This window comes from Conger conger, chromosome 9 (genome assembly GCF_963514075.1).
Source record: "Conger conger chromosome 9, fConCon1.1, whole genome shotgun sequence".
In the NCBI taxonomy this organism is placed as follows: Eukaryota; Metazoa; Chordata; class Actinopteri; order Anguilliformes; family Congridae; genus Conger; species Conger conger.
The window spans coordinates 47227795-47249579 of record NC_083768.1 but is presented as its reverse complement, the minus strand read 5'-3'; the positions used below and the strand labels follow the sequence as shown (position 1 = coordinate 47249579).

The 21785-nt window shown below is 46.1% G+C and overlaps 1 protein-coding gene across 8 annotated transcripts in view; it reads left to right on the top strand.

The window, feature by feature from the left end:
- The window catches only part of elmo1 (engulfment and cell motility 1 (ced-12 homolog, C. elegans)), a 115017-nt gene that overhangs the window by 79199 nt on the left and 14033 nt on the right, over positions 1-21785 (top strand). For 7 of the 8 annotated variants that reach the window (XM_061254965.1, XM_061254971.1, XM_061254969.1 and 4 more), the window contains one exon: positions 19387-19550. In XM_061254965.1, coding sequence (XP_061110949.1) covers positions 19387-19550 — 164 coding nt within the window. Of the gene's footprint in view, positions 1-5175; positions 5349-19386; positions 19551-21785 lie in introns of those variants that run through there. The other variant, XM_061254972.1, reaches the window with a different exon arrangement.

Here is a 21785-nt window from a genome sequence, read left to right as displayed (position 1 = left end):
GTTATTTCAAGTGGTAATTTATTTAGGTGTCGCCTTCCACCTTCTTGCCTGGCTTCCATTTTACGCGTCGTACGTGTAAGACGGAGTGAATCTTCTCCCCGCTCCTCACCCGATGACTCTTTGAGGACATGGGGATGAGAAACCAGCCCGCTGTTCCCGATCTCTGTCGAGAGACGGGTGTTGGCAGAGGCTTGGGTGTTGCAGGACCTGGTGAAGGTGGTGCGATGGGTGGAGAAAAGATGGATTAAACCGGGGTGGGAATATTTCCCCTGAGGCCGAGTCGCTGACGCGGCAGTCGGTGGGAGGGGGGGGTGGGGGCGATTTAGATTGGACCAGGAAGGTGGGGGCTGGCGAAATCGCGAATAGGACGCCTCTCCAGGAGGCCCCCCAGTCTCACTGCCAAAGCGCTGATTCAGGGCTTTCTTTGGATCGGAGTGGGCGCCCGACACGCGTGAAGAAACAAGCTTCTCTCCTGGCCTTTAACACCCCGCCTCTGCCTTCCACCTAACTGGAGCTCTCCTCCCGCCTTCTTCCTCTTCGTCTTCGCCTTCCAAGGCCTACTTTTAAATGCCGTTGGAAAGAATGGCTTCATGAAAGTGTGAAAGTTCACCTTTATTTCTTTTCACATTTTGGTGGCTTTTGCTCTCGTTTTAGTCCTTAGGAGACAGAGGTTTGTCCGTCAATAGAATTTCCATAACTTAACTCAAAAAAAGGTCTTCATTCTACAGGTGAAGTAAAGATGAGGCTAGTTTCATGGAGTGATCTGTTGGCATGCAGATAGATGGCGTCGTCATAAAAGAAGGGAATGTTTTCATGAAACACACTGAAATAGGTGTTGCTTTGACAGACGGCAGGTCGTTATTACTCTGTGTACGCAAAGCAAAATGGTGGGTATGGTCTGTTAATGAGCCAGCTAACTTGCACTGCATGTAGTCGTGAAGTCCTCTTGTCAGGATCCATGAGGCTTTCTGGTTGGAGTCTTTGTAGTCCGTTGTTGCAGCCTGTTGTAGTCCATTGTTGGGGCTTTTCCACATTGTCACTAAATTCATAATTGGACATTTATAATTTATAAATACATTTCTATTTAATTGTGAAATTGAACGGACCCAACAAGCAGGCTAGCTGTAGCTAGCTAGGTTTAGTCTTGGGACACGTGCAATGCTTGCACAGTGGGGTAGTTTACAGTTCTATATGCAGTTAAAAAAAACAAAGAAACCACACATTATGTGTTAGACAGAATTAACAATTACAAAATGAATGTAACCATTGAGGGATGACACGAAGGACAAGAATTGTAAATCAATGGTGTGAATAGCCTGCAGTAATTTGAATGGAAGTCAATGACAGATGCTGTCATTTCCACCCACAGCTTCCGTGCTCTCTGCATTCTTTTACATTATATTTTCCATTTTACCTCAGAAAAATAATAGCTGAATCCACATTCATATTACTAGTTAATCAGTCTTTTGCTTCATAGCGCTCAGTGAGGCTGATGCACATTTAGCATTAGCGCTTAACGCATTCTGGAAGCAGGATGTTGGGTTCATCAGGCAGCACGAGTGGAGTGTCACTGCTTTGAAATTGTGTTGCTAATCCTCCTCCAGATAAGATAAGTACATGGTGGATGTGCAAAATGCAGCCTGTGAATTCAATTAGTCCACTCTGTTTCCTCTGATGTAAGGTTATTATGTTTACCTGAGTGAATAAGCATAAATGTAGAATGTTATAATTGGGTCTAACCACGTGGTTCACATCTTGGGACTCTTGCTTTGTGTGTTTGTGTGGCAATGATGATTTCAAAATGGTTGACCCACAACTCACAATTAGGTGCCTCACCTGTAAATAATTGGCATTTTGTAAATGTACAGGATTGGTGTTATGCTATCAATCAAGACCATTTACTGCTTTGAGAATGAAGTGCCCATGAATGACTCATAATTGCTGAAGCAACTTCAGTTCTACCTTCTGGAAGCTTTCTACTAAAGAAATAATTATCCTTAGTAAATGTTTTTGTTCTTGGGTCACTGTAGTAGTGTCGCTACTAAAGTGTATTGTGAGCATCTCAACAAGCAAACTTAACCCTTTAAGGTGTAAGATAAAAAATATGTGATTAGAACCCAGCTTAAAAATAAAGCTCAAGCTAGGTTTTGAAATAGCTGGTAGCTGGTTGACCAATTCAGGCCAGCTCCATACTGAACATTGTTTGACCAGCCCAACCTATGTTTTGAAACCACTGGTAGCGGCTAATTACAAACTGGTCATAGCTGGATTTTACGCCAGGGAATGTTCTGAACTGAACAGCCCAATGCTGATGTAACCATCACTACTGGTTATTGAGAGCATTGGAGTTCTTGAACATCGACAAAAATTTTTTTCAAATCCCCCTTTTCAAAGGGTTAAGAAGTGCAATGTGTCGACACGCGATAAAGCCGGATGCCGTTTACTCCGTGGTGGTTCCAGGGCCGCCTGCAGCCTACGTTCCATCGAGCTCCACGCTCCTGAAGCCTGCTTTGTCTCACGCGCCTGTGTGATACGGCGTGATAGGCTGCAGTAACGATATTTTGTTTGAAGCCCCGATCTCCTCCTTTGTTCCCGCCGTCGCGTTCTGTCTTCTCGCTGTCGGCTGGCTGAAGACTCACGCGTTACCAGACGACACCCGTTCTCCTTTACGACGTAAATGACCAAACAATGGACGCCGATTAAACGGCACCGGGGGCGTCGTTTTGTTGCCCGTGACGGAATTGCATTACTTCTGGTTTGTTTTGTGAAAGCAATTTAAAAAAACGAAAATAAACGAGGGCCGACAGGCTGCTCTCCTTCGATGGGTTTTTCGCTTTATTTCGACGGGGAGAAAGTGGAGAGAGGGTGAGAGAGAGAGAAGGGATCACAGCACAGAAGGTGCCGCAGCGGGGGGTTGGACCCCCAACCGTGCCGGGCGAAGGGGGGGAGGGGAATCTTCTATGGTTTGAGAGCTGGCCACCTTTCAGATTGCACCAGACATCTTGCCAGGAAAGCAATTTTTATCCCTTATTTTATATTTCTCAAAATTTGGAAAGGGGAGTTGTGTAGTGTAGGCAGGTTCCATCTCTGCGGTGTTATCTGTTAGTTTTCGAGGTGCGTGTCTTTGGAAGTGCACGGTCCACAGGAACCGCATTTCGTAGGAGCAGCGCACCTCATTTACGGTCGGCAAGGCCCGTCAGATGCTCAGTCCACCCGGTCTCTGTTCAGTCAACGGAAAGCCTTTCTCCCTGCGTGACACCATTAACCAGCCATGCATCGCTTCTCGGAAACTTCCGGCAAAACTCTTGCATTAGAGCCGTCACGACTCACTTCTGTGCAATTTATTGCCAATCGGAATCGACATTTGGAAAGCTTCAGTCATAATTGGAAGTGTCCTCTGTCCAGTCGGAAGGACGCACAGAATCGTCCAATTATATTCATTATATTATAGTGAACATCACAGATACATCACAGATTTTTATGCAGATTAATGTTAGAAAGCTCTTTGAAGGAAAGAATGTGCAGTTTTAAGGGTGACGTTATTAAACGCAGGATTATTTTAAGCGAACACAACAGTGTCTTGTTAATTACACAGTAAATGAAGCAGGGACCCATTATATTTTGATACAGATATCTGAGAGTGTCAAACACATTCCAAGTCTCTAGTAGACTGAAATACCACCGAGCAGGAGGAATTGCTGGCCCGGCGTTGGCTGAAATTCAAGCCAGGAAGAAGGAGAGCTGCTTCTGAGGGAGGTGAGGGGGTAGAAAGGGAATTTGACAGACTGAAAGAGAATGCGTATAATGAACGTCGTTTCAAGGCCGATGAGAGTAATTTAACGAGCAAGTAAAAGACTCTCGTTAACAATCAGCGACTGTTTGGCACAGTCATTATTTTACATATTGCATTGAATTTGCTCTGTATTGGCTTTGATTTAATGGTACATTATTCTCTCGTTTGTTGGAAAAAGTAAGTGTGTTTATATTTATTCTCGGTACCATTTTCATTTGCCGCAGTTAATTTCCGTTTCACTTACGTCACAGTCGAATGCGATGCAACGTACACACGTTTAATGCGTGTATTAATCATAGTCGTTTGTGTAAATTAACAGTGTAATTTCAGTTTTATGTCTAAGCGGGCCTACATTGTATGGCTTATAATTAAGATACATACAGTGTTGTGTACTTATAATATGTTGTGTAAACAAAGACGAAATTCAGACCACACAGAAATGGCAAAAGCTCATACACCGTCTGCAGAAGTTCATTTCCGCATGAAGCCCGTTTTGGTCGAAAGCCCCTTTGGTCCCAACCAGGCTTTGTCTCTCCTTCCTCTGTCTTTGTTTCCTTCCCCTCAAATAAAAATGAATCTCACAGCCGCCTCGATCTGCGTTGACTGTTTGCTCGCCCCCCCCCCCCCTCATCATGTTCGCGTGATGCTGACGCCAGGCTCCGCGACACGCCACTTCCAGCCGAACTGCCGCCCCCTCGTACCGCGCCGCGTTACGGAGGGAGGAGCGGGGCCGAGGGGATGGAGGGGTCTCAATGATGTGCCCGGGCAAATCCTGACAGGCAACATTTAGCTTGTTTCCATGACTACCGAATTCTAATCGCCAGACCCCCCTCCTGCACGCACGCACATAAGCGAACACACACTTGCGTGCGCGTACACACAAACGCACGCTCACACACGGCCGTTCACACTCACACATACACACTCACACACCCTCACACACACACACACACACACACACACACACGCACACTTTAACACACGGCTGGAGCTTGACAAAATGGAGAGCCTGGTGTGGTTTTGGCTGTCCAGGCTGTTTTCTGCCGGAGATGCTACCGTTCCTGGCGAGAAAAAAACCAAAAAGCACCTCCACACACCCATACACAAAGACAGCGAATTAACGCCCCACCCCCCCACCTCCCTCTTCTGCGTTCCATCTCCTGTCCTTACTCCCAAACCCCCCCACCCCCCAGGCCGGCCGCGATTGGCCCCGGCCTGGCGGCGTCCGCCCAATCAGGGCTCCGACGCTCAAATAAACATAACGAGGGATGCGCGCGTGTTCTCCGGACCAGAGTGGTGGAGAGAGAGAGAGAGAGAGAGGGAGAGGGAGCGAGAGAGAGAGAGGAGGGGGGGATAGACGGAGAACGCGTGCCGCACATGGCTAAAGCAGATCTCGTTTTCATTAAAGAGCTCATCCCGGGACTGTCCGCACCTCTCTCTCCGCGCTCCGCTCGCCCGCGCACACCGCCGCCCCGTACCGCCGCCCCGCTCGTGTCTGCAGACGCGCGCTTCCCGCGGCTAGAGAGCGAGGGAGACATGGACGCGGCTCTGGCACGTAAGTACACGGGCGGCGTTTCATTTCCCCGCCACGCGGGAGAGGTCGGGCAGCCTGCGTTCGGTTAGGCGAGGCGCACGCGGGAGCCGTCGCCCGGATGCGGGGCGGCGGGTTGGGAGACGGGGGCTTTGTGTGAATTTTAAGGACAGTAATTGGGTTAGAGGGATTAGAGGCGGTTGCTCTTAGTGCAGCGCGAGTTGACTGATGTGAGCTTTTTGTTATTGTAAGGACAGTTTAGGATACAGTGCTTTGCGTGTCTTTATATTAATGCATTTGACTTGAGCTAGAATACCTGTTGTATTGGACAGTGACAGTTGAGAAATGCCAATGCAATGTCATTTTGCTGTTACTCATTTCCTTTTTAATTCAAATTTTTTATTCATAAAATGCTCTTTTAATGCTTGTGTCTGTTTTGAGCACGCTGGTACATGCATGTGAAACAGTTTCCTTTAAAAGTGCCTAATCTATTTTATTAATGTGAAGAATATCTTCAGATGTGCCCAGTGCTTTTCAATGTGGTAGTGGTGTTCTTCCCTGTGGTTGAGGAGAAGCATCTTTATTTGGTCGTGAGGATTACGGATTTGTGCCGAACAAGACCGACCCGAAACGCCAAACGAGAAACGGACGGTCCAAGAACGGCGCCGTTGGCGGTTACGGTCGCTTTGGCAGGTTTGCATACCTTTTTCCGCCTGCCTGCATTCAGCTGAGGAAGCTCTTTTACGCTTCAGTAGTTTTGCAGTACTGTTTGTGTGTAGTCAGCCCGTGCCCTGGGAATGGGTAGCGCATGTGTGACGCTCCATTTCCACGTTACCTACAGCACGGCAGGTCACCGGGAACAGGAAGTTTGTTTTGAGCCGTATGGGGAGCGGGAGTGGCCAGTGGCACGGCGGGCGGCGGTGTGGCTGCCTCCTGTGCGCGGCGGTTTCGGCGAGGGGCCGGCCGCATCATTGCTTATTCCACGCAGGTTCCTCGGCGAAGTCGAGCGAGCTATTTTTATCCCACCGTCTGCGTAGGCTCCCCCCGGCGTTAATAACGTTCAGTCATTGTTTTTGTGTCGAACAGAGGGAGCGCTGCTGTCGACCACTCTCTCAGGCTCTGGAAGCGTTTGCTCCCGGCAGAGACGCACGGCTTCTGACCGGTGGCCTTTGACACATGTCATTTCGGTTAGCATCAACCTATTTTGAATATCAAAAAATAAAGGAAATAAAGGAAAGGTGGATACGGTCTATTCATCTGGCCATTTGATTCTGAATTGCTTTGGATAGTCCTGTGGGCGATGGGAATGTTTTCGTCAAATCAGATATTGAGTATTTACCTTCAGCTTATTTCTTTTTAAGGTTATAACAGAATCACGCATACACTGACTTGTGCCACTGTATTAATACATCGTTACTTCTTGATTCAGAAGGAACTTTGTGCCGCGTTAAAGCTAACGTCTATGTTATTGGTCATTTATTATCACATTTGTACAGTAGGTGTATAGTTCCACAGTAGGTATAGTTTGTGATTGCGGTTAGACCTCTAGAATGTTCTTGCTTGGCCAGCTGTATTACATGGACTGAATCCAGCCATTTCCTCAGATAGTGATTCCGAATTTGCTTTCAGTAGTACGTGCCTGCTGAATTGCGTTTTCAATACAAACGAGGGTGTTGAAAATGTTGCTGAGAGTTTCTAAGCTATTCTTATTGTGTCCAGTCAGGAAATTTAGGCCTGCTTAGAGGAACACCAGCTAATTTTTTTGTCTACTCCTGAATGCCACGTCACCCCCTATTTTAGCATTGTTGCTCTACACCTTCCCCGAAACAAGATTCTGCACTCTCTTAGTGAAGTTGTTTGGAAATGACGGGCGGAGGGAAGGACAGAGCAGCTTGCAGGTGTCTTGCGGACACAGGTTCCTCCTGGCGGCCCAGAGGTCAAAGGCCACTCTCCTGACCTGAGAAGTTAAAGGTCACCCTTGTCATCTGCCACAAACTATTTCTTCCAGATCTTCCACATCCTATTTTACGGAATGATTCCAAGCATTAAAATAGATCCGAATAAATCCAGATTCAATTAAATTGCAATTTACCCTGGTGCTTCATGTCAAGCAATCGGTATGGTTTTTTTGTGAGCAGTTGAGCTTGTATTCACTGAAAAACATTCTAAAAAATGTACTCTAATCTTGGGTCATTGGGTCCTTATTAATGTTTTTCAAATGCATTTAGGAATTTAGAATAAAGAATTGTATCGAGTCGGTTCACTGACAAGAGGTTGAACATTTCTGTGGTGAAGCATCAGATGGGTCTTGGTACGACATGGCCGTACATCGTCGAGAAGCGTCAGCCTTCTGCATCATCGCATCCCCTGCGTCACTCCTGCCTTTTCTGGAATCTTCTGGAACCCCCCCCGCCACTGCCCCCCTATCCCCACCAGGAAAGGAAGCTCACAGAGAAGGGTGGCTTAGTCACTGACGGCCCCTCGGGGCGAACTGACTCCCCCTTTAAAACCTCTAAAAATAACAGTGCAGAAGGAAAAAATAGAATTCTGGAGGGAATTCCATCTGTTGATCTGCGGGAGGGTTCCGCTCTTCCGAACGACGGGGCGTTAGTCGACCCGGCAGCCGTCTGAGGAGACCTGGGCAAACGCCAACGGTCCGTGAAGCCCTTCTAATTCGGGATACGTGCTGAAGAACCAAGTCACCACAGTTGTGTATTTCAGTCTAATCATGTACAGAAACCAACCAGAGTGGCAGCATTTTTGTGTTATTGGCCACCATTACAGTTGTTGGCTGTGAAATTATTCAATTCCCAAAAAGGCCACACTGTCTCACTGGGACTGTGCATTTGAGCGTTGTACTATGATTAAAACCATTCCAGCTGGATTAGAGGTGATTTAGGGTTGTAACATATCACATGCATCTAATTGCAAAAAAAAAAGAGACAATTAGCATTGCAAGACCTAACTCCAGGGAGTACATAGATGGACATTCATCTGTGCGCACCAGTTCATAGGCCTGCGAAGGCGGGTTGTTTTTATGTATTGAATTTGTTCCTTCGCTTGATTTTCTGGTGCCCGGGAGGGAGTGTATTGTCAGGAGCTGTTCTCAGTGAAACTCTACCCTGCCTGCAGCTTCACTTTGCTTGTGGAGCTGAAAAAAGGCTCCACTGACGACAGCCCATAGTCTCTTCTGAGCCATCACACCTTGAAGAGCACTCAGAAAATCAAATATGGGAGGTGGAATGGGAAGTTTAAGCAAAAAATCTTCAGGAACTGCATGAAGCTTTGGAGCCAGCAGCCCAAGTTCCCTAAGGAATGTCTCCAGCACCTCGCTGAATTCGTGCCACAAATACTTCATACACACAGACACTATTGTTCCAATTTCAGTTTTAATAGGAGACCATGTTTGCTACCATTCACAACCATTCAGAACAGTAGAGATGACACTATATTTTGCACATCCAATTACGTTCTTTTCTGTGCTCTTTGTCTTCAATCAACAGTAACTATGATGTACTTTGTCCAAAACTACGAGTAACAAATTTCATTTGTAATCGCGTTATGAGACCTTGTAAAACTCGCTGAAAGGTAAGAATCCTGGAGTTTGTGTAGACTAGATGAACTGAAACAATAATCTTAATAACATAACTTTGGCTCCACTTTATAAAAGTTCCCTGACATTGAGCAGTGCATTTTGGTAAAGAGTTTATGAATTTTTTTTACATGGTGTCGAAAATTACCAAATATTTTGTGCTTTCAACAAAACACTATTTTTGTTTAAAGTCTGTCGCCTACTTGGGTGTTAAAAACAATCTGGGGGGGTGCTTGATTGGGACCCGGAAGGTTGGTGCTTCAAACCCCAGTGCAGCCACAATAAGATCAGTGCAGCTGTTGGGCCCTTGAGTAAGGCCCTTAACCCCACATTGTTCCTGTCAGTGTCACTGCATGATCACCCAGATCCCAGAAAGCTGATCTTCGCTTTATGGGATTTTTTATTGTGGGATAAAATCATTTGCAGATGTAAGAAGCAGCTGTTGCATCTGCTGTAATGGTATGCAAGGGTTTTGCACATGTTTTTTGATGGGGGAAAAAAAACGAAACAAAAAAAACATGGGCCACTATTTAGTGTGCGTTTATTCTGAGGCATTTTTGGAGATGTCATAACAGGCAGTGAAATATCCTACCATCCTGCCATATTCGGTACCATTCACATAATGTAATATTATGTGAACGGTAGCAAATGAAGCACTTGATGCGATTTATCAAGGATGATGGTGGTTGCGCTTAATGGTGCGTGTCCTTCCCCTGGGGAAAGAAACTTGTCATCGGCTTGTGCAGTTACCCGCGGCCAGTCGGCTGAAGACTCTGAATCACGGACAGAAAATTCATCTGGGTTTGTGTGACGCGGCAGATTTAGGTTCCTCTTCTGCAGAATGTTTTTCGGTGTGTCATGTTCCTATCCTGGGTCTTTTCCTTTGGTAGGCCAGCTAGGTCCGACGGTGCTTATCCGCACTGAACGCTCTTTCTCTAAACCCTCTGAGGGAGGTTCGTTGTAAAAATTAATTTAGTGTAATTTATGATGAATAAATTATTCGGTAGAGTAGCTAGTTCTTTTTACGTTCAGTTTTATGTTGTATTATGGCTGGGTATTTACTTAGCTCAAACAGTTTTGTGTGTTAATTGTTTTGGCCTCTATAAAACAAAGGACTTTTTTAGAGTTATGTATTTAATGGTAACATACTTTCGAAGTCTGGAATTATTCATTTAAATATGAGCATGGAGTGCTCAAACCCTTCTCTTTTTGGCTTATTTAACAAGAAAACACGTGGGCAAATTACAACTCTGTGACTCATATGAAGGCACAAAATCGGTTTAATTGTTGTTATGCTGCGGAGATTAGAGTCATTTGCGTTCGGCGATGCTTTATCACCTGCATATTTTCCGGAACATTCTCGCGTCCCCCCTGCGCTTCGACGGCTTGTAAATGATTTCATGTGCGTCCCGTTTAGGGCAGTCGAGGAGCTCGGACCGCCTGCTGCTTAGCGGTGGAAACGATTGGTGGGAGATCAACGCGTTCTTCCGGAAATGCGAGAAATCGCAAAGGGCGATTTCCAAAATACAATCCGGGGGGACCCCTCAAGCGCTTGTGAGAATTGCGTTCCTCCCAGAGTAGATGTGCTGTGATGTAGAAACTGGTTTGGCTTCAGGGGGTCTGCGTGTGACATTATGAACGGCGGATAATTCTGCATGGCATCTCAGTGTGACCTCGCAGAGATTATTGTTTCGGATTAGGCAGATGGGCTCAATGGATGTGGCTCGATGTTTAGACAAAGGGGACTAAAATGGGAAAAACATGATCATTAATGTTTCAGTTAAGATTATCCTTTGTGACGCTAACGCTCAACAAGGGCGCTAACGCTCAACAAGGGCGTTAACACTCAGCCGGGCGCTAACGCTCAGCCGGGCGCTAACGCTCAGCCGGGCGCTAACGCTCAGCTCGAGTAACTGAGCAGGGGATGTCCGCCAAGGGACGAGGTTCCTGTGACGATGGCGGATCCCCCTGGAACGCCAATCGCAAGGTTTCCATGGCGATAGCGGATCCTGTGGGATTGTCTTTTGCGAGGTTCTCCGGATGATGGCGGATTCCTTGGACCATCTGTCGCAACGCTTCCCGTGGCGATGGCGGATGCCCTGGGGACGTCGATCCAGGGCTCCCGTGACGATGTTGGGTTTCCTGGGTTTGTGCGTCTCAGGGATGTTCAGCTGGAGGCCTGGCGCCCAAACGCAGCCTGCCCACACACAGTCGCGCCCCTGCGAGAATATTATCCAGACGCATCAAAATTCCTCACAATATCCAGGTCTGCATGTAAACACCTCCCACTTGTGACAGAATATTATGTAAAAGCAGTACATTAAGAAGAGCCACTACTTTGTTTGAAACGCATGCAGTCCTTATTCATGCATTACTTTGAATATAGTGTGTTCAACCCACCAGGGACATGTAGTTGAGTAGTCGTCACATTGTCCGTGACAGAAAGAGGAGTGAAATGCTCTCTGCTTTGTCCTGGGAAGTGGAAGAACAAAATGGCTGCCTGACGATTCAATCGTGTTAGCTACCCGCATCTGTAAAGTCAATCTATGCATACAAACTGCTTTCAAATTCAGCAGTTGTTTTTTTTCATACCTTCATAAACAGTCTTATAACGCGGCTTATGTTCGGTTTCCTTGCCAAAATGCACTGTGCTGACCTTGACTTTGAGGGGGTGAGGGGGAAAGTTGCCATGGAAATTGAGGGCCCGTTATTGGGGAGGCATTCGAGCGAGAGAACCTTTCTCCTGTTTACAATAGGTGCTGTACAAACACAAAGACAGTTTGGGACTGTGTTTAATATTACCGAAAAGAATGGCTTTTGGTCTGCGGTTCCCCTGGGTGCCAAAAAGCTTATTGAACCGGAAGGCGCTGATGCGTTTCAGAAGCCGAGTGCTTTGTCAGAACGGTGGGAGAGCGCAATAAACGCAGAGATGAAGCACCCTGCAGCTGTCGAACAATCAAAGGCTGATTGAAAGATATTTTTTCGAGTTGATCGAGAGGTTGTTTTTTTTTTTTTCAGCCTTCAAATTGATGAACAGCCATCATCCTGTCTTTGCAGTCATTTGTGCCTTTTATCTTCCTTTGATTGGCCAACAACTCATATTACCTTATTTGCTTTAATGTATAAATAATTACTGTTAAGACATTCACTATATTTATTGACTCAGGTAATATGCATATGTATGAAATTATTTTTATTTCTTCATATTTATAAAATGATCTCTGACATCCGTGATTGTGTTTAGTTTCTTTACTTATTCAAGTCTATTCATAGCCTAACTGAGGTGGAGTTGACAAATACATTTTTGACTTTCTAATCGAGCTTTTAATGAGCTTAGCACGCTACATAAGGCTTACATACTGCAGACAGTTGTGCATCCAGTGCTGCTGCTTTGTGTAGTCTCTGTTTAAGGAGCACAAGTCATGTCAAAGTGAGACACTCCCTAAGGCCTTTCTGCTAGACCGTACAAATCAAATGCAAACAACTGCTGTCACAGGTGGTCGAAATTGGTCGTGGCCAGATTTTGAAATTGCATTACAACAGGTACAACAGTCGTATATCTCTCGTGTTGTCTGACTTAAAAGATTTTCTTCTGACATTCAGAAATGCCCGTCAGCAGGTTGATTCGGGTTTGTGTGATGCGTCTAACTTTGAGCGTGCTCAGTTTGGCCGTCAAGGTCGGTTGCTTTCTGAAGAAATGTCGGTACCTTTCCTTACGAATATCGCTCGTATCTTCCAGAAGAAGGTGGGATATGTTCACAATTTAGATGAACGTTTGAATGTATTCCCAATAGACAATGGCATTGGGGATCCTTCTTTTTAGAGCTGGGAAGTCATTTGTCTTTGAAAGCACGCGCCAATGTCATTACCGTCTTTGGCCAATTGTTATAAAGCGCTTGGTGCAGATGAAGGGCTGCTCATCAACGCATGTCGGAATTAAATATAAGACTTAATTATGAAAGCATATGAGGTATTGAGCCGTGCCGACGACTTTATGATGGATGGCGGCGAAGTTGTAATTAAGACGGGAGATGGCGGCGATATATCTGCTTCGGGCCGTGTGATTGGTGCTCTGTTCTGGTCGAGCGGGGCCTGGAATGAATGGCGTGAGTATCGCTGAGGCGGCAGCTCCCTGGGCATAAATCTGCAGTTATGGGGGGAAAACGCCATCGCTCGTTCCCATTACTGGCGCCTTCCCCGGGAACCACGTATACGATAACAGTGTAAATATTTTTCACGGGAGGTAATTAGCCATCCGGGCGCGGCTGTAACAGGCAGCCTGGGAGCGCTCTGGCTGCAAGGGGAGATTAATTTTGGGAATGATGGAGGGATGCTGGAGTCGCACTCCTCCCTCCTGGCCCGGAGGCTCCCAGAGGGGGGCTGCTGTGCGGAGGGACCCCTGAAAGGACACCTTGGCCCCGGGGCCACAGTCCTCTCCCAGATGCTGAGGGAGGCTGAGGCACGGCGGTGTGAAGCAGGGCTCACTGCCACCTGCTCCTGATACTGCCCCACATTCAATACACACACACACACACACACACACACACACTCACACACTCTCACACTCTCTCACACACATATGTATACACATATACACACACTCACACACGTACACACACACACACACACGCACATATACACACATAAACACACACACACATATTCACACACATACACACATACACACACACACATACACACATATACACACACATACATACACATACACACACACACACATATACACACATACACACACATACACACACACACACATACACACACACACACATACATACACACACACACATACACACACACATATGCACACATACACACACATACACACATATACACACACATATACACACACACACATACATACACACACACATACATACACACATACACACACACACACACATACATACACACACACACACACACACACACATATATACACGCACACATACATACACATATACACACACACTCAGATACACACACAGGTACTGTACTGCACACCCATACATGCATGCATACACACATGCTCACTGTTCTCCGGCAGGCACGCTGCAGCTATTAATTTCGGAGGGAGCTAATGCGCCGAATTTTAATACGCTATTCATTTTGCTTCCATTACTAAATTGTCCTGTTAAACACCCATAAGCAGGATTGGGCCTGTGAGGCAGGCACACAGACAGGCCTTGCTAACCCTCGAGCAGTTTGAGCCGCGCCCTGCCACTCTCCGAAGCCCAGCGAGGCCGGGGTCAGCCGGACACAGAGCGCCGCTGTCCGGGTTCCCGGTCCCGCCACCCTCCGCCACTCTCAGCCGGAAGTCTGGTGTTATTCCCAAACATAAAAACCCAGGCCGCGCGGCCAGCAGGATGAAGCAGTCTTTGTGTAGCCGCTCCCTCAGTGAGCCCTGTTGTACAAACGCCAAACCTGAACCGGTCCTGCCGTCCAGAATCGGGCTGCGTCCCCCGCATACCTAATGCGCAGAAAGGCTGCCTGGTACGCTGGTGCCCTGCGCTAAAGAGAAGGGAGCCTTGTTTCTCAAAGTCTCGTTGTGACACTCGAGTGCAATTAAGGGTCAGGTCCTCAACTCCCTGCCAAGCTGGTGGAGCCGCGTCCGTTTTTGCGCACCGCTCAGCGGGATAGAGGGGCGGTGATGGAAGCCAGTCAACCGTGTCTTTCCGCTGAGTGCTAACAGACCTGGGTGGAATGTGTCATCGTTTTGGATTCATCAGTCCACCCGTTTTTCCTGATGCTGTGATACGAGTGGCCTGGACACTCATTATAGACCAATACCGATGGGTCAGTGGGGTTTCCTGAGCACTGAGACCAATTCAGCCGCGTTGCTTAAGCCTTAAGCCTGAGTCTCTCCTCGACAGACGCCACACATGGCAGCACAACGCCGGCGTGCCCGAGAAAACCGCTCCCCGTTTTCTCATTATTTGTTTTTCCTGGGTTATTACATTAGCAGCGCTCTTGCGGCTCTTGTGAGCATCGGCAGCTGCGGGTTGCGCCGAACAGTTGGCGGGTGTTTTTCGGCTTGTAAAGAAATCCATTACCCTACCCGGGCCGCGTTTAATCTCCTAAACACATACCGCCTCGCTCGCCTTCCTCCTGTCGGGGGAGCGTTAGTCTGAAGCCGGCGTATAGCAGGCAGGCTAATTCTGCGGCACAGCGGAGCGTGTTTCGATGAAGCTTAGAACTGGGAGTGTTCGGCGGCATAAGTCCCGGGAACATCCCGGTTCAGCCATGTTCAGCCATGTTCAGCCTTCGAGGCCAGAAGGAAGCAGGGGAGGTGTAGTGTTCTGAACTGCCTTCTTCCAGTATTTTTCAGCGGCTCGGCTTTACCATTGTGATTTATTCACATTTTTGGCTGTGGAATATTTGAATGCAGTAGACAGCACTGTGAGCTGCAGGCGCCGTTTGAATCAGTGTTGAGAAACGAAAGTGGGCGTTAATTTCATAGAGATTATCGATGCATCAGAAAGAACCAAACCAAACAACCAAAAATGGTATTTTTATTTAAAATAAGTTGAGTTTGCACCTGAAAATGGTAAAATACCTTGTTTGTTTTGTCCATCTTTGTGTCGGAAACTGAGGGCTGTGTGTCCATTCGCCCAAAATCTACATTTTCCTTTGGATTTAAAATTCATTATCACTCAAAATAATATTTTTCTTGGCTTTGAAGCATCCAATTTGTGTACTTGAAAGGCAATAAAAATAGTCTGAGACTGGATGAAAGAAGAAGGTGAGATTCATTACTCATTTTCTGGTGAGAGTTGGTTGTCTTACACCCACAGATCTGGCCTGTTCTCTCAGGAATGGTTCACATGTCAGTCAGCTACCAGCTCAAGCTCACTCCTTGACATTGCATTAGTACCTTTCCTGGTGTTTTTCAGAGAATCTAAGCAAGCCTCCTTCTGTTTTGTTGACTTGCTGCCAGTCGTGACAGTGTTCTGTCTGGAAATAGAGTAGAGCATGGCTGCCCAACCCTGTTCCTGGAGATCTAACGTCTAAATTTTCCACACCTGATTCCACTAATTAGCAACTGAATGACATCTCCAGCTGTTGAACGAGGTGTGCTTCGTTAGGGTGGGAGTGGAAACGTTGATCTCCAGGAATAGGATGGGCCAGCCCTGGTGTGGAGTTTTGGAGCTCCGATCGCATTAGTTGTGCTGTTGATCAGGAACTTACATGTGGAATTGATGTAGATTACAGTTGTGGAATTGACTGACAATACACTAATTCTAATCTAAATCCTTCATTAATTTAATCCTTTACCTGCATTTCTGGAGGCTTATTTTTTTTATTAAAGATTACAGATACAGAACTAATTTTGTGTCCGTAATCTTTAGTATTAGGAATTGTCTAAAGCACTCTAGCAGGAAATCTATGTCAGGAAAGCTGGCATACTTCTGCATTAAAATGGGTGATAACAGAAAACCCACAGGGCAGTCGACTCTAGCGTTGCCCAGGGATGGTAGAGCTTCAGTCCTCCGGGATGACCTCATCTTATTATGCCCCAGTCACCCCTCCTCATCCAACAGGCACCTGCGAGCTTGTCTGTTTAGCTGCACACAAGTATTTTCACAAGTCAATTTAAAATTCGGAATGAACTCCACGGCTAATATGACTGCAGCTCCATGCAGTCACAAAGCACACCTCATTCAACAGCTAGAGCAGGGCTGCCCAACCCTGTTCCAGGAGATTTACTGTGCCATAGGTTTTCACTCCAACCCTAACAAACCACACGTCATTCAACAGCTAGAGCAGGGCTGTCCAACCTTGTTCCTGGAGATTTACTGTGCCGTAGGTTTTCACTCCAACCCTAACAAACCATACGTCATTCAACAGCTAGGGCAGGGCTGCCCAACCCTGTTCCTGGAGATCTACTGTGCCGTAGGTTTTCACTCCAGCCCTAACAAAGCACACCTCATTCAACAGCTAGAGCAGGGCTGCCCAAACCTGTTCCTGGAGATCTACTGTGCTGTAGGTTTTCACTCCAACCCCATTCAACAGCTGGAGATTCAGCTGCTAATTATCCAAATTAAGGGTGAGATGAAAACCTACAGGACGGTAGGTGTACCTCATGTCTGTGTGAGCCTGACCTGCAAAGTGCACAGCGATGAGAAGCGGAGGCTGACATCACACGGCTGAAGCGAAGCACGTGCTCCTGTGCGCTCTACCGACTTGACAATCGAGTTTGAGATGAGCAAGTAGCTCAAGCGTGATTGGACATGTGAAAATTGGTGAGAAATGGGGGAGAAGCATTAAGAAATGGATAATGAACTAAACACTTTTGTATATGCAAAAAAAAATATGCAAAGAGCAGAACTAGTTGACAGTCCTTGAAAATGTGCTTGGCAAGTTGTTCTTAGTTCTGTCATAGCTGTTCATTTTCAGTGAACAAGCTAGCATTCCTCTTGACTGCGTACCGTCAAGCTTCGTTCCAAATGCCATCTTTGTCTCGGTTTCAAATGACAGCAATTTTCTCATTTGCAAAAAATGCTAAGATTTGCGAGTGATTTAGACAAGCAGAACTGGCTTTCTGTCAGTCTTCTTTTTAATTAAAATGAAACTAATCTACAGGATTTAATTAAACAAAGCAGACGTAGTCATTGGCGGCTGTGGAATTAGCAGCTGTCCAATTTGAGCTCAATTTGAAGCCCACTTGACATTTCGTACAGTGAGCTGAGGGCCATTATAGAGCAGCAGTCTTGTTTTGTTAATGAGCGTAGCGGTCACACAATGTTTCCTGTCTAATGTAAGCATGGAAGATCCACAGCCTATCAGCTGCTAGAGGCAGATCTCTGCGATTGGTTATGTCCATACCTGGCTTGCGCGCACTTACATGCATGTGTGTGTTCGGGTATGTGTGTGTGCGCATTCATGTGTATGTGTTTTTGCTTCCATGTGTGAGGTTGTGTGCATGTATGCGTGTGTATAATAATTTCTTATAATAATAATAATTTATAATAATCATTTATTATAATTTTCTAATAATAATATGTTATGTAGTTGGTGCTTTTAGCCAAAGCGGGGTCTAATCCAGTCCCCCCTGGATGTGGGATCAAGCCTTGCTTAAGGATCTTACCGTGGCTTCACCGGGGGCTTGAACCACCAAACTTCTGGCTCCCAGTCATGCACCTTAGCCACTAGGCTTCAGGCTGCCCCTAGTACTGGAGTATGCGTGTATTTTTGTGTATTCTTGGGGTTTTTACTGAGCCGCGCCTCTCTTTGAATGAAGCAGTCAGGCTCACTTCTCATCCCTGGCAGTTGCATTGCCGCCGTTCAAATTCCCAGAGCCTTTCGAGAAAAGAGCAATAGCAACGGGGCGCCTGGGTTCACGTGGTGTGCAGACGCGTTTGGAGGCTGTGGCGTGCAGGTGGAGCGAGGCGCGCCGGCTTAACGCTCCCCGCTGGCTCCCGTCGCTCAAAATCCTTTTCACCCGCCTGTCCGCCCCACGCCGGGGACGACAAAGGCCCTCCGACCTCACACTTCTCCCCTCACGCCCTGACTGCGGGAGCGTGCCGAGACCAGACAGCGCTGCATCGTGGGAGCATGCTGATTGCACGCGCCGGCTGCTCCCGGTTAGAGCCGGAGTAATTGCTTTCCGGAAACCCCCGGGGTGGCAGCGTCACGTCAGCCGCCGCTCTCTGAGAGAGCGCTCGTCCTGTAAGCTAACGGAACGGTCTGCTCGAGTGCCTCCACGCAGTCTCTCGCTCTTCTCATGGACTCCTTTTCCCTCCTTTCTTGCCTTTGGTGTTACCTGAGAACATGCCTGACAACACCGAGTTGTAGTTTCTTAGAAACGAGGAAGGTACTACAGGCCTTTTGCATCCAAGGTTTTCACGGTTTCTGTCCGTTTCTGTGTCAGGTTGCTTTGTGCTGTCGTGACTTAGCGTTGAGTGTAATATCTTTACTATGGCGATGACTTCATGTATTGTTTGGCACGTAAGGTTCACTACTGAATAATGCAGAATGTTACTTGCTCTTGCTTTGGGTCGTGCATGTGCAGTAAATGGTAAATACTGTATTCAACTGTTTTATTGATTATAGTTTGAGTTTTATACCTTGCCTGCATGTGATCCTGTAGTATTGACTAGACTAAGCAATGTGGGGTTAAGGGCCTTGCTCTAGGGCCCGACAACTGCGCTGATTTTACCCGGTCATGTACCTTTGCCACTAGGCTACAGGCTGACAGTAGGCTACATGATCACATCTAGGCAAGGTGTGAAAGTCAAACTATAATCAATAAAACTGTTTAATACAGTATTTACCATTTACTGCACAGGCATGACCCAAAGCAAGAGAGCAAGTACTAATCCAGTCATGTACCTTGGCCAGTAGGTCCCAGTTAAGTGGCTGAGCCACTAGGCTATAGGCTGCCCCACAGATGATGTCGTTCACGTGTGCGCCGAGGTGATTTAAGACCCCTTTCTTGTCCGTCTCCAGGTGATGCAGGTGGTGAGGGAGCAGGTAATGCGAGCTCTGAATGTGAAGCCTAACTCTCTGGACCAGTTCAAAAGTCGGCTGCAGAACTTGAGCTACACTGAGATCCTGAAGATCCGCCAATCGGAGAGGATGAACCAGGAGGACTTCCAGTCCCGCCCCATCCTGTGAGTATCTCCAATCAGGCGCCACCTAAATAAACCAATATCCACCCAACAAAAGGGTCGAAGTCCCGCCTCCTCAGAGAGAACGGATGCATCTGCAATATCAATACCAATCAAAATATGTTCGTTATCGCGACTTTTTACAATTGAGTTTAAATGAGTTTAAAACAAATAAATGTTTTCCAAAGGAATAAAATGGTTACCCGGAAAATATAGGGGAAACTATTCCTTGGCCCTCGAATGAGGCAGTTCATAAACTAGTGGAAAATTCTAGATAAAACATGCATTAATTATTGGTATTGTAAACATTGACAGATGCCAGAAGCGGTCTCGTGCTGTTTTTCTTCATTTCAATCAGATTTAATTTATTTAGATTTTCACCCTCCAAAGAAAACCTTGATTACTGCCTAGTATGGTGGCAGCTCAAGTCTGACAGAAACAACATTAATAATAAAGGATATTTAAGCACAATCGCATATTTGTACAGTGCACCTATTATGTGTGCACGGTTAATTCCCAAAAATCTGTCAATCTGTATGCCCAGCACAGCACACAACCATTCAATCATTTATTTATTAGTTATAAATGTAAAGAATATACAGGAAGCCATACATACATCTATTTGTACATTCCATGTGTTAGTATCATTCAGGGTGGGAATGGAACCAGCAACCCTCCGACTGCCAGACGACTGTTATACACAAATACCACATTATGCAGTGTTCAGTAAGACAATGGCAGTGTAGCAGTAAAAACATCCAGTAAGGCAGATATAATCGAAAAAAGACTGTTAAAATAGCTTTGCACAGGGCTGCAGGAAAAAACTCTATTGTAAATCCATTAATGAAATTCATGTGGCAGCGCATCGTAACCAGAGGTTGTTTTCCGAGGCGCATCTCGTCTCTCCCACAGAAATCAGACAAGAAAGTGTTCGGCTGCCCCTCTTATCTGTTTAAAGGCATGGCTGTTTCCAGTCCAGTAAGACACAGATATTGCCAAATAAACCTGAGGGCATTAAAGAAGAAAGCGGAATGTTCCGGAAATGCCGGAGCTATGCAGGCTCTCCTGCATTGGAGTACACAGTATATCAATCACAGTCTAAGAAACTTCCTGTGGACTCAGGCAGTGTATTTTGCATAATTACAAGCGTATGTATTATTAAGTCTGAATAATGTATACATTAAGAAAACACAATAGGCTAGTCCGTTCCATCACACTGCCTATTTTTCAGCCTGGCATCGTGATAGCTCTGCTGAGTTTGTGAGAGCGCAGGGGGTTGAGATGCCTGTATTGGGTGGAGCCCGGTGATGTTAGTCACTGATTTGAGACCAATCACAACACTTTGCTGTCGAGAGCAGTGATTGGTGGTCATTTGTGAGCCATTAGCCCTTTTTCCATTGCAAATTGTTGCGTATTTGTGCCTGTATCGATAACTTTGTCGTGCTAATTTGGTTCTTCCAATATGGTGGTAGCGCATTAACTTGACATAATAATGCCCAGCTGACGCGTATCAATCTCACTGAAATCATTATGTTAGCTAACATTATGAAAGGGTACTATTCACTCACAAATATAACTTAGTCCTAATGATAAGTTAACCTGACGATTTCTAGCTAAACCTAGAATGGTGTATTAACCGTGCTGTATATGAAGATCCAATCGCTCCGAGTTTTATCTAGGCTCTTTGTGGCTAGCTAAAGTTGTTCGGCTACCTGAGTCATGCAAATAACAGAGGCTTCTTTCAATGCTTTTCGCATGCTCAACAATTGCAACAACATCCGCCCGTATATTGCTGTAGCATTTTCCATTACAAGAAATCAAATTAGGATCTACAAAAACCCACCTCTAGCTAATGAATTAGTCTAGCACATCATAGTATGTAAAATTAATTTGTTTTCCATTAGCGTTGTTGCAACAACTTTCAGATGCACAACAAGCTGTAGCAATATAGTTATTTTAATGGAAAAAGGGCTATTGATAGTACATACACATACAGCACCCTCTCCCATCACTGCAGGGTTCTCAAAGCCTCATGTTTCCTTTATCATTGACTTGGAGCACAACAGTGAGCATGCGAAAAGCATAGCCTAAAAAGTGTTCAACTCAATCTGCTTCTTCAGTACCTGTGCACTGTGGCATTTGTGCATGTGCAATGTGATCGAATCACATCACATATAATTTATTTATCTATACTGATGTTTATGTAGCCTTATTGTATTCATAGCTGTTAAAACAGTC